The 14,339-nt window shown below is 41.3% G+C and overlaps 1 protein-coding gene across 5 annotated transcripts in view; it reads right to left on the reverse strand.

Moving 5' to 3' along the window:
• Positions 1-14,339, reverse strand: part of IGF2 (insulin like growth factor 2) — a 960,921-nt gene that overhangs the window by 929,063 nt on the left and 17,519 nt on the right. For 4 of the 5 annotated variants that reach the window (XM_063117161.1, XM_063117164.1, XM_063117162.1 and 1 more), the window contains one exon: positions 9,975-14,125. In XM_063117161.1, the coding sequence (XP_062973231.1) occupies positions 13,886-14,125 (240 nt within the window). In that variant the 3' untranslated portion in view covers positions 9,975-13,885. Of the gene's footprint in view, positions 1-9,974; positions 14,126-14,339 lie in introns of those variants that run through there. The other variant, XR_010025053.1, reaches the window with a different exon arrangement.

The raw sequence follows: 14,339 nt of genomic DNA on the forward strand, positions 1-14,339 counted from the left end.
CTAGTAGCCACTGATAACCTTAACCTCCATATTTTTCCAATCCCCCTTTAAAGCCATCCAAATTGGTGCTCATCATTCCATTTTGTTGAAGTACATTCATATGGATGTGAATTCCATATCCTTCGATTATAGTGGACTGCACTCTAGGAAAGGGTAAGGTGGGCAAAATGAGGCATTCTTGCTGGATTTCAGAGATTGTGGTGCTTTTGCAGGGGACTTGGGATCCTTAAGTATGTGGAACCCACACTGAGAATCTAAGGAACATTTCAGTAATTCCTATAGTGGTGGATTTGAACTGCCTCATGTGCTTAATTGACCTTCACATCTAATCCCTTATCTCAAAGATTTCAGTGTGCTTTGGCATTATTTGGATTAATTTTGTATCACCTGCATATTTGGTGACTCTGCTGTTCACGTCCTTCCCAGGTCAATCATGAATCTGTGTTTAGCAGCACAGGTCCCAGCACAGAAGCTTGGTGCATCCTGCTGTTTACCTCTATCCATTGTGAAAACTAGCTCTTCATTCCTACCCCTTGCTTCCTATCTGTTCAACCAACTGCTGATTCATGAAGTCAAGATTTTGGAGTCTCCCCTCATATTCCAAAAATGCTTACTTTCAGGGTATTTGATAGGGAGTGGTTTCAAAGGCCCTCTGAAATGTAATGGCTGTTAAATTAAACAGGTTGCTTATCCAAATACATATGGCCACTGGATCCAATCAAAAGCACACAAGGAATGTGCCTGCACATGGAAACATGTTCCATAGGGCAGCACCACAGGCCATGGGATGTACCAATGCCCATAGCCTACAGCACACAAGAGCCAAGAACTCCAGACAAGTTTATTAGCTGCTATTGTGCCTTGCCCACTATGTATACCCATTACTGTGGACCATACACAATGTCCTCCTTAACCGGGCAAGAATAAGTTGCACAAGCATGAGATGACCAGCCATCCTGACATGGACAGTATAACAGCCTTGTTGGATGCATCATGTATATTATATTTTATCCACCTGGCCAACACCATGTGCATGACGAAGCATCAAGCTTGGTTTAATGGGTCACCTATGTATATTGAATAAAGCAGTATCTAAACAGTGGCAACAAGGGGAAATGTAGACTTTGGTGCAAGCGTTCCAAGACATGGGAGCGGGGTGGGGGGTGGGGAGACTGGCAGCCAAACAGATAAGTTAAGGATGGGAATGGAATGGAACACCAGCTCTGCAGAATGCACACACAGGTGTCATGGTGGCCAGTGGTTTACCTTGAAAATCCCATCTCTGCAAAAATTAATTTATTTATACATTTTTATAATGCCCAATAGCTGAAGCCCTCTGGGTGGTTCATAACAGTTAAAACCCTAAAATACAAGTTCCTCTGGCCTCTTCCCCTCTCACCAATCTTTGGTAGTTTCTTAGCTCTTGTTCAGTTTGTTCCCCATTCTAAAGGTTAAAATGTCTACACCAAGCAGGATATTGCACTATAAAAGCAGTATATAAAAGGCAGGAGCCACACCAAGCAGGATATAGTGGTATGAAAGCATGTGTCAATAGACCCCAACAGTTGTCAGTGCACTTCAATACCACTATAAAGCAGTAGTGTGGCTCCTGCCTTTTATATACTGCTTTCATACCACTTTCATCATGCAATATTTATTTATTTATTTATCTATTGCATTTATAACTTGCCTTTTTTCCTCCAAGGAACCCAAGGTGGTGTACATAATCCTCCTTTTCCTCTCCATTTTATCCTCACAACAACCTCCCTGTGAGGTGGGTTGGACTGAGAGTCTGTGACAGGCCCAAAGTTGCCCAGTGAGCTTCCTTGGCCGAGTGGGGACTAGAACGCAGATGTCTTGACTCCCAGTCTGACACTCTAGCCACTACACCACACTGACTTTGTGTAGATTAGGCCAACATTACCAGCAGCAAGAGCTTTAAACTAAACAATGCTGAAACACGTTCAAAACCCCTGCTCTAGGAGTCCAAACTGTGAACCAGGAAGTCTCAAATTAAAATTATATCTCTACCATATTTGCCATCATATTTGAGATTGTCATTTATGTGGTTCTTGAGATGAAGGTATACATTTCTGGACATTGAATTATTATTTTTTAATAACATTTAAGCAAATAAGAACATAAGAGCCCTGCTGGATCATACCAAGGGTCCATCTAGTCTAGCATTTTGTTCACACAGTGGCCAACTAGCTTCTGACAGGAGTCTTACAAGCAGAACATGAATGGATTTCTGCAGCCAAGGCACTATCCCAAACCTATTGTCCCTTAGTCACACATTGTGGAAATTATAGTACTGACCTAATTTACAGCATAATTACTGATAAAATGTATGTAAAGTTATTTGGATGCCCTAAAGTGCTACACAAATGATAAGCATTTGGAGTGCTAGATATAGATAATGCAAATTCTGAGAAAAATGGCCTCTTTTGCAGCATTGCAGGTATCAGTTTTATAGTCAATTTCAGATCTGGAGCCATTTTGAAAAAAGGCATAGATTCCAATGCCATGGCCAAATAAAAATAGTGTGGTGTTTTTTGTTGGTTTGACATATTTAAACTCTTTCATATCATAATTGAGAGTGCCATTTATGTGGTTCTTGAGGTGAAAGGATAGATTTTTGGACATTGAAAAAAGCTTTTAATATCATTTAAACAAATAAGAACATAAGAAGAGCCATGCTGAATCAGACCAAGAGTCCATCTAGTCTAGCATTTTGTTCACACAGTGGCCGACCAGCTGTCAACAGGAAAGCCACAAGTAGGACATGAGTGGAACAGCACTCTTCCACCCATGTTCCCCAGCAAATGGTATATTTATAGTAAGCATTCTGCTTGAAGCAGAAAAGCAACTACTGGGTTCTAAAACACCCAAGTCTGAAAGTACCCCAAGTTGCCATGATGATTGGACAGGAAATGGCTGAGCTTACTAGAACTTTTAATGGGCAATCTGAGAACAGTTGTCAAATGAAATCTGTCCCCTGAGCACTAGATCATGCATAGAGAACTATGGTATTAACACTCAACCAGCTTCAATAATATTGTCACTTCTGACTTTCTGCAAACAAAATTATAAGCCAACTGAAAACACAGCGAGACACCAAACTGACGGAGAACCTCCTTGCCAGTGCACTTGAGACTTTCTATATGGAAAAATGAGAAAAAAGGAAATTGTGGAGACATTACATAACCCTGGCCTGTCAATTTCATATACATGTGTGATGGAAATCTTGTCTTCTCTCACAAAACTTTCAGTTTTAAAAAGAAAAACTTGTTTGTCCAGCAAAGTGATGTAAAGGAATTCTGACAGTGGCACCCTATGACAACACTGACCACAACTGAAGCAGCACACCACAGATTCCTAGCATATCCATATATTCCAAGAAGTTATATCTCAATTTTCTGGAATTAAAAGGTCACCATACCCCTATTTCAAAGAACTGACCAGCATCAGCGATGAGTGTACCTGAACTGCCTACTTAAACCTGCTTGAATTAAGCCAACATCATAGGTGTGCGCAAGGGGTGTGCCAGGTGTTCCCAGGCACAACCTAATGTCTCAAGCAATAAGTGCCGAATTGTGGGGACCATTGAGTAGGGATCCAGAGGGGAGTCCATACGCAGTGGGAAGGTCCTCCGGCTGCTCTGCTGCAGCAACCCCTGACAGCAGGCCTTGGCTCTCGGCAGCAGGAGCAAAAAGGAATCGCTCTGCCAGGAGCCACGCTTTAAAGAGGCCAGGAGGATGAGGAGCCCCAAAGACTAATATCACCTCGTAAGCCTCTCCTCCTGCTAGCGTCACTACAAAGCCCCACCAATGCTGGTGAGGAGCATCTCTTCATCATCACCCCCCTCCCCACACACACACACTTGCAACAGCCCTCTCGTGGTCAGGCAAGCTGAACGTGGGGTAGGTCATCAGTGTCTACAGTGTTTAATTAAAAAAAAAAGAATACAAATAATGTCCTTTATTTTTGAGTATTCAATAAATGTTCACCTTAAAAAAAATAAAAATCTGGGTCCACACGCTAATGCAATGTGTTGTGCAAATGCCTATGGCCTACATTTCTACATCTTAAGACCACGTTACCTAAGTGTTAAACAGCAATTGCAGAAAACACCTTAAAAACTACATTTTTTCCTGAGGAAGAAGAGCTGGAGGATTAGCACAGCTCCAGCATATTCACAGTAAAAGCAACATGGTGTCAACACCGAACTTCCGTTTCATGGACAGGATTCCATACGAGCAGCTCAAGAGACCCTGCAAAATCTGTGCTGATAATGAACTTCCTTCTGCCTTTGTTTCATGAAGAGTCATCTTTAGTAACTATGATCCAACGCCCAGTAAATGTCATCATTAGCCTTCACACACAGCATTTGAATAGAACTGTTATGGCTTATATGAAGAAACTTTTCTCATAATGGTGGGTGCTTTTTCCTACAGAGCAAGCTTTCCCTTGAGTTGCTGGTTAGTGGATGAAAGTTTCTGAAGATGTCTCCCTAATCCTAAAACAGGCTGGGTTGCTTAACTCTCACACAGCCCGTGCCATCTAGGTTCAGACAACATGACAAGCCATGAGCGCAACTTAAATATTGAAAATAGCCACCCACATGTGCTGGTACTCACTGCAGCCCATTGTGGCTTAAATAAGCCACGGTGGGCTGTTTGATGGTGAGAACTAGCCTAGTATGAGTGCTGAAATATGTACCTCTAATAGTACAGTTGTCTCTCTGAATTAGGGTGACCATATGAAAAGGAGGACAGGGCTCCTGTATCTTTAACAGATGTATTGAAAAGGGAATTTCAGCAGGTGTCATTTGTATATATGGAGAACCTGGTGAAATTCCCTAACCCTCACAACAGTTAAAGCTGCAGGAGCTATACCAGAGCGACCAGATTTAAAAGAGGGCAGGGCAGCTGCAGCTTTAACTGTTGTGATGAAGAGGAAATTTCACCAGGTTCTCCATATGTACAAATGACACCTGCTGAAATTCCCTTTTCAATACAGCTGTTAAAGATACAGGAGCCCTGTCTTCCTTTTCATATGGTCACCCTAATATTGGAGGAGGTTAAAACATTGCTCTGATGTTGCCAGTGGGTGAAACAAGAGCCACTGCTGGGGCAGGAGGACTGCAGCTGGACAGGGGGGGATGACTCAAATTATGCACAGTAGCTTGTTTGATTGATCGTATGGGATATAGCTTATTAACCCATCATGGCTTAAAGTGACATTGGAATGCAGCCCTTTGTGATTGATCTTATATAAGTACCTCTCACTCTGGGAGCCTTTTTAGCTGAAGAGCCGGGTAAAATGCATAAAATCAATTAAAAAATTGAATAGAGACAATAACCTAAGAAGTCCGCCATTTTAACTTGACCACCATATTGGAAGTTGGATCCATATTTGAAGTTGTATGTACTGCTGACCTCTACAGTCCTGCAAAAGGCAGCCCTCTTACCAAAACATGTGTTATGTGTGAACATTAATTGCATTTACTGCTCCAACTAGCTGTTAGCTTTGGGAGAGTTTGAGTGAAAGTTCAGGGATGACTTATGAAACTTATTTACCAGCCTTAACATCATGGTTCATTCGTCACCCCTGCACCAGCGCTTTACTCTTGGGTCTGTGTTTTCCTTTTCTCCTGCTGCTTGTCCTGCCACATTCCTTCTCCTAGAATGTATGATTTAAAAAAGGATTGTCCATAGATGCCATTAAGTGCCAAAATTGGGGGCTTATGGCACAGTGGCACAAAGCTTTTACTGTGCAACTCTGCAGCCTTGAGAAATTATCTAATTGTCTTTCCCCTTTCCCCTCCCACGCCCCCAAACAACAAATTGTTGGCAGAGACATTTGTTTAATTATATAACCGTAGATAGCGTGACTCATAAACAGATCTCTGCAACTTGTTTTATCTCCTCTTATTACGGGTAAACAATAAATTGGGCCTGGCTGACACCTTGATGTTGTTATAAGAGTAAAAAACACATGTATTGGCAAAAGCAAGGTCTTCGTGACAGGTTATGTCCCGCATTCTTGGTTCCTTCCTTTTAGAAATCAACTGTTTCCCTTCAAAAACAACAACACTCTAAGTTTAAGGAGAGGTATAGGGTGGTAAAATGTTGTAGTACGTCACCCTGAGATCTTAATGATATAGGGCAGGATACAAATGTTTTAAATAAATAAATAAAATAAATAAATAGTATGTCACAAACAATGAACAGGCTCCTCTTGAGAGATCCAGCTCAAAGCAATTTGTCAATAGCAATGATTAATGATTTGGTTTCTTTCTATATCAATGTGATGTATTTATTGTGAATAAAATAATAGGGATGCTTACAAGTTCTTCTGCTGGGGTTTACAGTTACCTGATTTGGAGCTCCATCAAATGAACATTTTATTGAATGCTTGTTACTCGGCACTCACGGATTTTCGCAGGTCTCTCTCACAACATCCTCAGCCTCCCAAGAGCCTCCCGCTCCTTCTAGCCTTCTTCGTGCCACAAAAAACACCCCGTTATTTTTAAAGACCTAAGTTGCCACTATCTCCTGCTCTGTGCAGGAGAAGCAGCACAATCCAAACGGCCCACTGAATGGGCCACGTGCACGTTGTTTACATCCTCTTTCGAAAGAGGAAGTAATGAGGGACAAATGCCCGGGTGGAGAAGCAACGGCAAGCAAATGCAAATTTCCTCCGTGTGATGACACTCTTTCTCTCTGGAACAGCATCATCTTAGCAAACTGCCATTATTCCATTTATTAATTGCAGGACTATGATAAAATCAATCAAAATCCATTTTTGTGTGATATTTTAACATTGCATTAGTGCTCCCCTTGCATTAGTGACCTGTAAAAAAAGTGTGTGTGTGTTTGTTTGTGTGTGTGGAGAAAGATGCAAACTGAAATTGCAACAACCTGAGCTGAAATTCTCCAAATTAAACTAGAAGACAGACGGAGCAGCATGTGAGACAGAGCCAACCCACTGAACAATAACAGAATAGAATTAGGGACATCTGCTCATTTCTATACAAATCATAAATATAACTGTAATTCAGTTACTCACTGAATGCTCTGACAATGTGAATGTGGAATAAAGAGTGCTAGTTATTCTAAATCAATAAACATGGATCAGACGTGTGGTGCACTACACTTGGGCTCCTAAGAAACTGCTGAACTACATGACCAAAATTAGGAAAAAATCCAAGAAAAACGTTATTAAGGGTGCAATCTTATGTATGTTTAGAACCAAAAAAAATCCTACAACTCCCAGCATCCCTTCAGTCAACCATGATGGCAGGGGCATGCTGGGAATTGTAGGACTTTTTTCCTGTCTATTGAACCCTAAATGAATATTTGACTTTGGACTCATCTACACCAAGCAGGATATCGCACTATGAAAGTGGTATGAAAGAGGTATATAAAAGGCAGGAGCCACACTACTGCTTCAGAGTGGTATTGAAGTGCACTGACAACTGTTGGGGCCCATGACACATACCATATACTACTTTCATACCGCTTTCATAGTGGAATATCTTGCTTAGTGTAGATGAGCCCCTTGTTTCACTGGAATTACATCTCAGAAAGTAATTGTTAGGAAAGCAGATTAGAAGATAATGAATGGTGCAGATTTTTTTGGGGGGGGCAAACTGGTACTGCAAACAATAATTGACACTTTCACATTAATGGAACCCAACCCCCCTCCCCTGGCACACACAACCCACATGGACACAATTTAGCCAAACTGAAGTTCTTCTGGGAGAGATTAATAGCTCAATCTTACGCATGTTTACTCAGAAGTAAATACTATCGAGTTCAATGGTGTTTAATCTCAGGTAAGCATGCATATAATCACATTCTGAATAATTTGGCCTTTTAATCACGGGTGAGGGGAGAGATGAAAGAAGCCCCAAATTTCCATAAAATTTCCATAAGCTTATTTATATGTATAGATGCAAATTTGGAAATGATTACTATAAAGTAAACAGAAATGCAATACTTTTTACCATAGTAGGGAAGATGGTGACCAGGTGAGCAACACACCTGCTCAGTCTGTTGTCCAGGCCAAACTGTGGATGGGCTGCTTCAAGGCTCATGCTTTCCCTTATTATGGTTCCTTAGCATTAAACTGGATTTGGGTCAGACATCCCTTCAAATATAGGATAACTTTAACAGTCCTGTAACGTTAGACGGACCATATGGAAAGGAGGACAGGGCTCCTGCATCTTTAATGGTTGTATTGAAAAGGGAAATCCAGCAGGTGTCATTTGTATGCACGCAGCACCTGGTGAAATTCCCTCTTCATCATAACAGTTAAAGCTGCAGGAGCTGTACTAGAGTGACCTGATACAAAGGAGGGCAGGGCTCCTGCGTCTTTAACTGTTGTGATGAAGAGGGAATTTCACCAGCTGCTGCATATATAACAATGACACCTGCTGAAATTCCCTTTTCAATACAACTGTTAAAGATACAGGAGCCCTGTCCTCCTTTTCATATGGTCACGCTAGTAGGGCATAGTGCTCATGCACTCAATTCAGTGCGACTTCCAACAAAAATCATATAGAACCAAGCTGCACCTGCAGGGAGCCATTGACAAGAGCTCCCTGGACTTGCACCTTCTCTTCACCATTGCAATCTGCTTGTTCACCTGCCTCTGATTCTGGCCCAGTCACCAGTGGTGGTGGCAGTGGTAAGGAAGAGCAGTGATGCCACTGCCTGTTTGCTCACTGGCTCTCTGCCAAGCAAGCAAGCGGTAGCCATGAGGAGAAAGAGGATCAAGACCAGTAACAGTGGTGAGAAGATAGACTCATTGAGTGAGAGGGTCCACTGAGGGAGAGGGTTCACTGAGGGTGTCTTGCCCAAGGGCCCTCAAAAACATGGAGTCAGCATGGCTCATCACAATGCCTGCCTACCCCAAACTGCGTTCTCCTCATGTGAGGACATACATTATATAGGCTTGCTTTACACATCTCACACAAAGCTTCACAAGGGCTGGCCAGACACTGTGAGACTCCTCATGATTTTCTTGTAGGCCTTTGCCTCTGAGCAAGCCCTAGGAAGAGGTTATCTCTCATTGCCTCACAACAGTCTTGCACCCCACAAGCTAAGTTAAAGAAAGAAAGAAATGGTAGGAAATCTTGATGTCATAAATTTCCTATGGGTATCACATTCAAAATGTTTATTTTATTTTGGTTTCTATTTTCTGAAATCCTTGTAAACAGCTTTGGTTGGCTTCATTTTTTTTTTTAAGAATCACCACTTACAACACAATCCTTTGTCTCTTTACCCAGAAGTATATCACACTGTGTTCAGTTGGTCTTACTCCCTAATTTGTGCATTTTAGATTACTGTTTTAAACTTCTCTGCAGGGTTAGAACCCAGGTTTGAGGTCTTTCTGAGTTTACTCTTGTACCTAGGAGTGAGCAATCTATTTAGGGTCATGTTGAATCCACACAACTGCAATGGTTTTCGTGCATGCGGTGTCACTATGACAGGACCTTGGGGACCCTTGGACAAATCATGATGTCTCAGCCTAACACACTTCAATCAGTTACCCCATCCCCCAATGCACTCCATCTATGGTGAGAAAATTGTAAGCCAAAATCATCTGAAGGCCTACAATTCCCATCAGCCCTAGCCACCACAACCAATTGTAAGGGATCATGGGAGTTGTAGGCCAAAACATCTGGAGGGCCACAAGATGTTCATCCCTGATGTAGGGCCATCAGTTTAAAGCTATTCCTGTAACTACCATTTTAACGGTGCTCTACTCCATGCCAGGGACAGATTCACCTGCTGATATTTGCATATCAATTTTTTTGTTAAAAAGGCACAGGAGCAGGCCAGGCCAGTCAGTTAATCCCAACACAGGTTTAAACTCTTTGGAAGAAGGGAGAGATAGAAACATAATCGATTGGATAAAAATAAATAAATCTGTTTTTACAGAACCTCATCCATAACAGAAAATACATTATAACTGATTGCTTTATTGATACTGTATTACGAATGAAAAGTACAATAGGTGCAGAATCCGGGCAGTTTGACTCTTGCATATTGAGTGCACACAAGTGAAATATTTCAAGATACATCAATCCCCATTTCCCGCCCCCTTCCCCACTCCCTCCCCATCATATAAAACTTGAGCAGACAAAAATACATACAATGACAAAAAAAATAAAACCAAAACCAAAACACACACACACACACACATACACACAAACAAACACAACAGGTTTTTTTAAAACAACAAATACAATTCTTCCCTTCATTTAGTGCAGAGGCAGCTAGGTCCATCACCAAAAGACTGAGCCTTTGCAATCAGGCAGAATGAAATGGATGAAGCTTGTTATGGGACAGTAAGATAGTGGAACCAGTTGGGGAAACCATGCTCCTTCCCACAAGTGCAGCCGCTTTGCACCAGATGGGTGGAAAAAAACAGACCGGTACATGTTCCAGCAATGTTTTTGTGTTCAGTTTTTTAAAGTGGGTCTGCCCACTTTAAAGTGGGTTTGCTCCACTTTACCCAAAAATAATAACTAAATACTAGTTCATAAACTAAAAATGCCCCAAGAATCAATTGTGCACCAATAACGGTATTTATTTTACACCTAACTCATAGTGCTCAGTTTTCTACTGTAAATATAGCCACTCTTCCTTTCATGTAATTTCATGTAAAATGTTGCTTTTCAGTAGGGGTTGATCTCCATGGTTATTTTTGTGGTACAAGCAACCTCACCAAATCAGTTATGCATTTGCTCACTGCAACGGAAGGCTTGAAGACATCCATACCCTAATACCACTCACTCAAACACTGCATGCCTTAGTACAGATTTTGCAGGTCTCTTGGGCCAGTTTGATCTATCTCAGGTTAGTATTTCCAAGGCACCAATGTGACCTGAACAACGAGCGTGTTCCCTTTGGTGTATTTGAATATCCCAATACTAGAACACATTTCGTTTGCCTGCACCATGACTAGTTTTGCATAAAGCAAGCAGCCTGAATCATATGCATGATTACTCAGTTTAATGGGGCTTACTCCCAAGTATGCATGCATAGGATTGAAACCTTAAAGAGTGCATTGTCAGCCTGAAAAGGAAAGCCAACCAGCCAAGGTACTATCCAGCACTCCGTTGGTGATCACATTCAGGAATCTTCTTGTCCAAGTTTATTACCTTGGAATTTGGGCCACACATTTTCATTGAGTTGGCCTTGAATCTACATTTCCAATTTCCCCCCCCCTCCCCCTGAAAAGTATTGGTAAAACATAAAAACACTTTACCTCTACTTAAGTGTGTATTTAACTTTATGGACATTCCATTGACTTGAGACAAATATTCCATAAGCTCAAAGCGAGCACTTACTTAACTGCTTTGCAACAGCAGGGCCAGATTTGTTAAGAATATTGCAAACTGAGCCTAGACTGTATATAAATTCCCTTTGCTCTTTCATCACTCTTATGCCTTGAAAAGAAAATGATCCTCCCTGTTCTCTTCTCTAGCACAGCATACATAGGCAACTATAAAGAAGGCTCAATACTCTAAGGTGAATATTTTACTTCTTACTTTAAAAAAGTGGGGTCTTTTGGTAAAGAGCTTCCATTGAAGCTTTTCATTTGCAAATATAAATTTTAACCCACCCACCCTTTTCTGCCCCTGAACTTTATAACTGGCTTATTTATTTTCCCCTCCTTTATAACAGATTAAGGTTTTGTTGTGTAGTGTTTTGCAGTGCCATGGAAAATAAAACAAAAAACACCACCCCAATGGCTTCATGGCTCAAGATTGCAAGGTAACAATTTCAAAACTGATAACACATTTAAAAACAACCAAAAAACCCTACACTTGCTTTTAAAAAAAGGAATATAATTCAAGTAATCTTTTATGTCCTTTAAATGTACAGATATATATAGATATATATATATAAGGCAAAGCAGGTACAGAACTGATTAGATGTCCCCCCTTTTTCTAAGCAACTGAGTATATATGATAGGGATATTGTGTTTCCCGTTTTTATGGTTGATAGACAGGCGATTATGTAATGTCATTACTATTATACCATCTTCTGCACACTTCTCCAGTCAAATCCTAGGCTTCAAGCAAACACAATTGGCTTGACTCACTTTCCTACCCCTTATACATCAACTCAGATTCTGGCTTTGCACTCCCAAGGAAGGGGATGAGGAAGAGCTAAGCCTCCCTTGAAGCTCAAGAAATATGAGGTGGTGAAGAGGACCAACCTTTCTTCCAGGTTTATTACCTTACTCTACTCCTTCCCCTTTGCAGCTTTCCCTCCCTCTAGTAGGGAGGAGGAAAACATGAACTTTTAAAGTGGTTATCTGTTATTGCTGCCATTATGGGGTGCACAAGAGAGAGCCCTCAAAAGAACTGTACCTTCCCTTTTTGACAAGGAGGAAGGAAGCAAAAGAAGCAGCAAGGTAAGCAGTCATTTGAGCTACCCCTCCAAGAGAGGCTCATTTGGACGACAATTTCTGCTCTTGCCAAACTTGAAAGATGTAACTGAGAAAATGGCACCAGATCACAGAGAAGGTGGCAGACAGAAAAATGACAGAATGGGGACCCTCATGCTGCAAAGGCCAATGGGTGCTCTATGTACAGTGAATAGTTCCACAAAACTGAATGAGAAAACTCACAAAGCACATGCATATGCCTTTGCAGTAGGCATGCTCTAGGTTCTGGATATCAGAGAGTGACTTAAGGATGGGAAAATTATTCTGATCTAAATGCATATAGGTGATTTTGTGTTTCTGCATGTGCGTGCATTTTATGTATATGAGTGAAAGGCAATTAGCTCATATGGTCATGACCAAGCTATATTTCAGAAGAGAAAAAAAAAAGGAACACACTTATCACACTTTCCTAAAACGAAAAGCTAAAAATTTCAAGTTCAGTATTCGAGATCTTGTCCTTCCCACCCCACCCTCTCGTAATTTTCTGGGTTCGTTTTCCCCCTTCCAACTTACATTAGCACCATAACAATATTTAAACATTACAATCCCTCTTCAGTTACTACACACACATACACACACACAAAATGGTCCCATTAAAAATAGTGCTTTTCTGCCAAAAACAAAAAAATGTTATATATAATATATATTTATATAATTCAACTAAATCTGTGGCAAATGTGCAATGCAGACGCCGCCTCCATTAAAGTGAACCTACATTCACACACTCTCGCTCTCTCTTTCACTTCATCGGTGATTTTTAAAAGGTGCAAGTACATTTGGAAAAGGTAGTGGGCCTCATTTCTTCTCTGGCTTTTAAAACGTGCAAAACAAAACACAAAACCCTCAAACACATACTGTAGACTAAGTTGTGACTTCTTAAACAATATAATGGGGTGGAAGTGAGGCCAAAAATTTAAAACCCTCAGATCTCATCCCCCCCCACCCCGCTTTCACTTTTATTGTCAATACAGACACAAACTGGGTTTCTTTCAGTGTCATTCTCTTCTCTTGCTCTGTCTTCATTGGTTGGTATATAGACTGAAAGGCAGGGGCACAATATTAAATAGTTCAAGTGCCTTAACTGACCCTTTTAAGTAAAGGCTGAAATACTGGGTAGGAAAGGAACAATACCAACGAATAGATTTAAAAAAAAATTAAAGACAATGCCACAGAAATGTTGCTGCCACCGCCGAAGTTGTAATCCCGTTCTTTCTATGCCAGCTGTTTGGTGTTATGGTGCCCCGGTTTTTGTTGTTGTTGCTCCTTGGTGTGAAAGGGCATATGCCCTCCCTCCCTCCACATTGGTTTGTGGGGAGAGAAAAGGGTAGGGCCAGGCCAGGGAAATACCTCCCATGAGACTGGGAAGCCAAAAAACGAGAAAGAATCCAGTTTACAAATTGTTCAATGCAGTTCACTTCTGGCTGCCTGATGTTTCTGAGGTGGTTTGAACAACAAGAGGCTTCTGGGTAGGCAGGACAACTAAGGGGCGATGGACCTTAGATTCCTCAGACTCTTGCAGTCCTTCGCTTTGCCATCGATACCTGCGGGCACGGAGGATGTTGGGCGCCCCTCTCTGAAGGCGCTGTGAGCTTTTCTTCTGCCATATGTCATATTTTGAATACTTGGCATGAGAGGGCTTTTGAAAGGAATCCTGAGGGGTGGAAAGGGGAGGGGGAGAAATTAAAAGACGGTCAGAAGGCAAAGGCAATGAAATAAAATTACTGATAGTTTAAATTCACCAGTACAAACTTGACCAATTTTTGGTGGCAGTATCAAATGATTAAATAAACCAACCACCTTGTGGAACATAATTTTTTAACAGCCTGATATTCCTTTATGCAATTAGCTTAGTGAATGCCTAAAAA

The sequence above is a fragment of the Elgaria multicarinata genome, chromosome 2, assembly GCF_023053635.1.
Source record: "Elgaria multicarinata webbii isolate HBS135686 ecotype San Diego chromosome 2, rElgMul1.1.pri, whole genome shotgun sequence".
Classification (NCBI taxonomy): domain Eukaryota; kingdom Metazoa; phylum Chordata; class Lepidosauria; order Squamata; family Anguidae; genus Elgaria; species Elgaria multicarinata.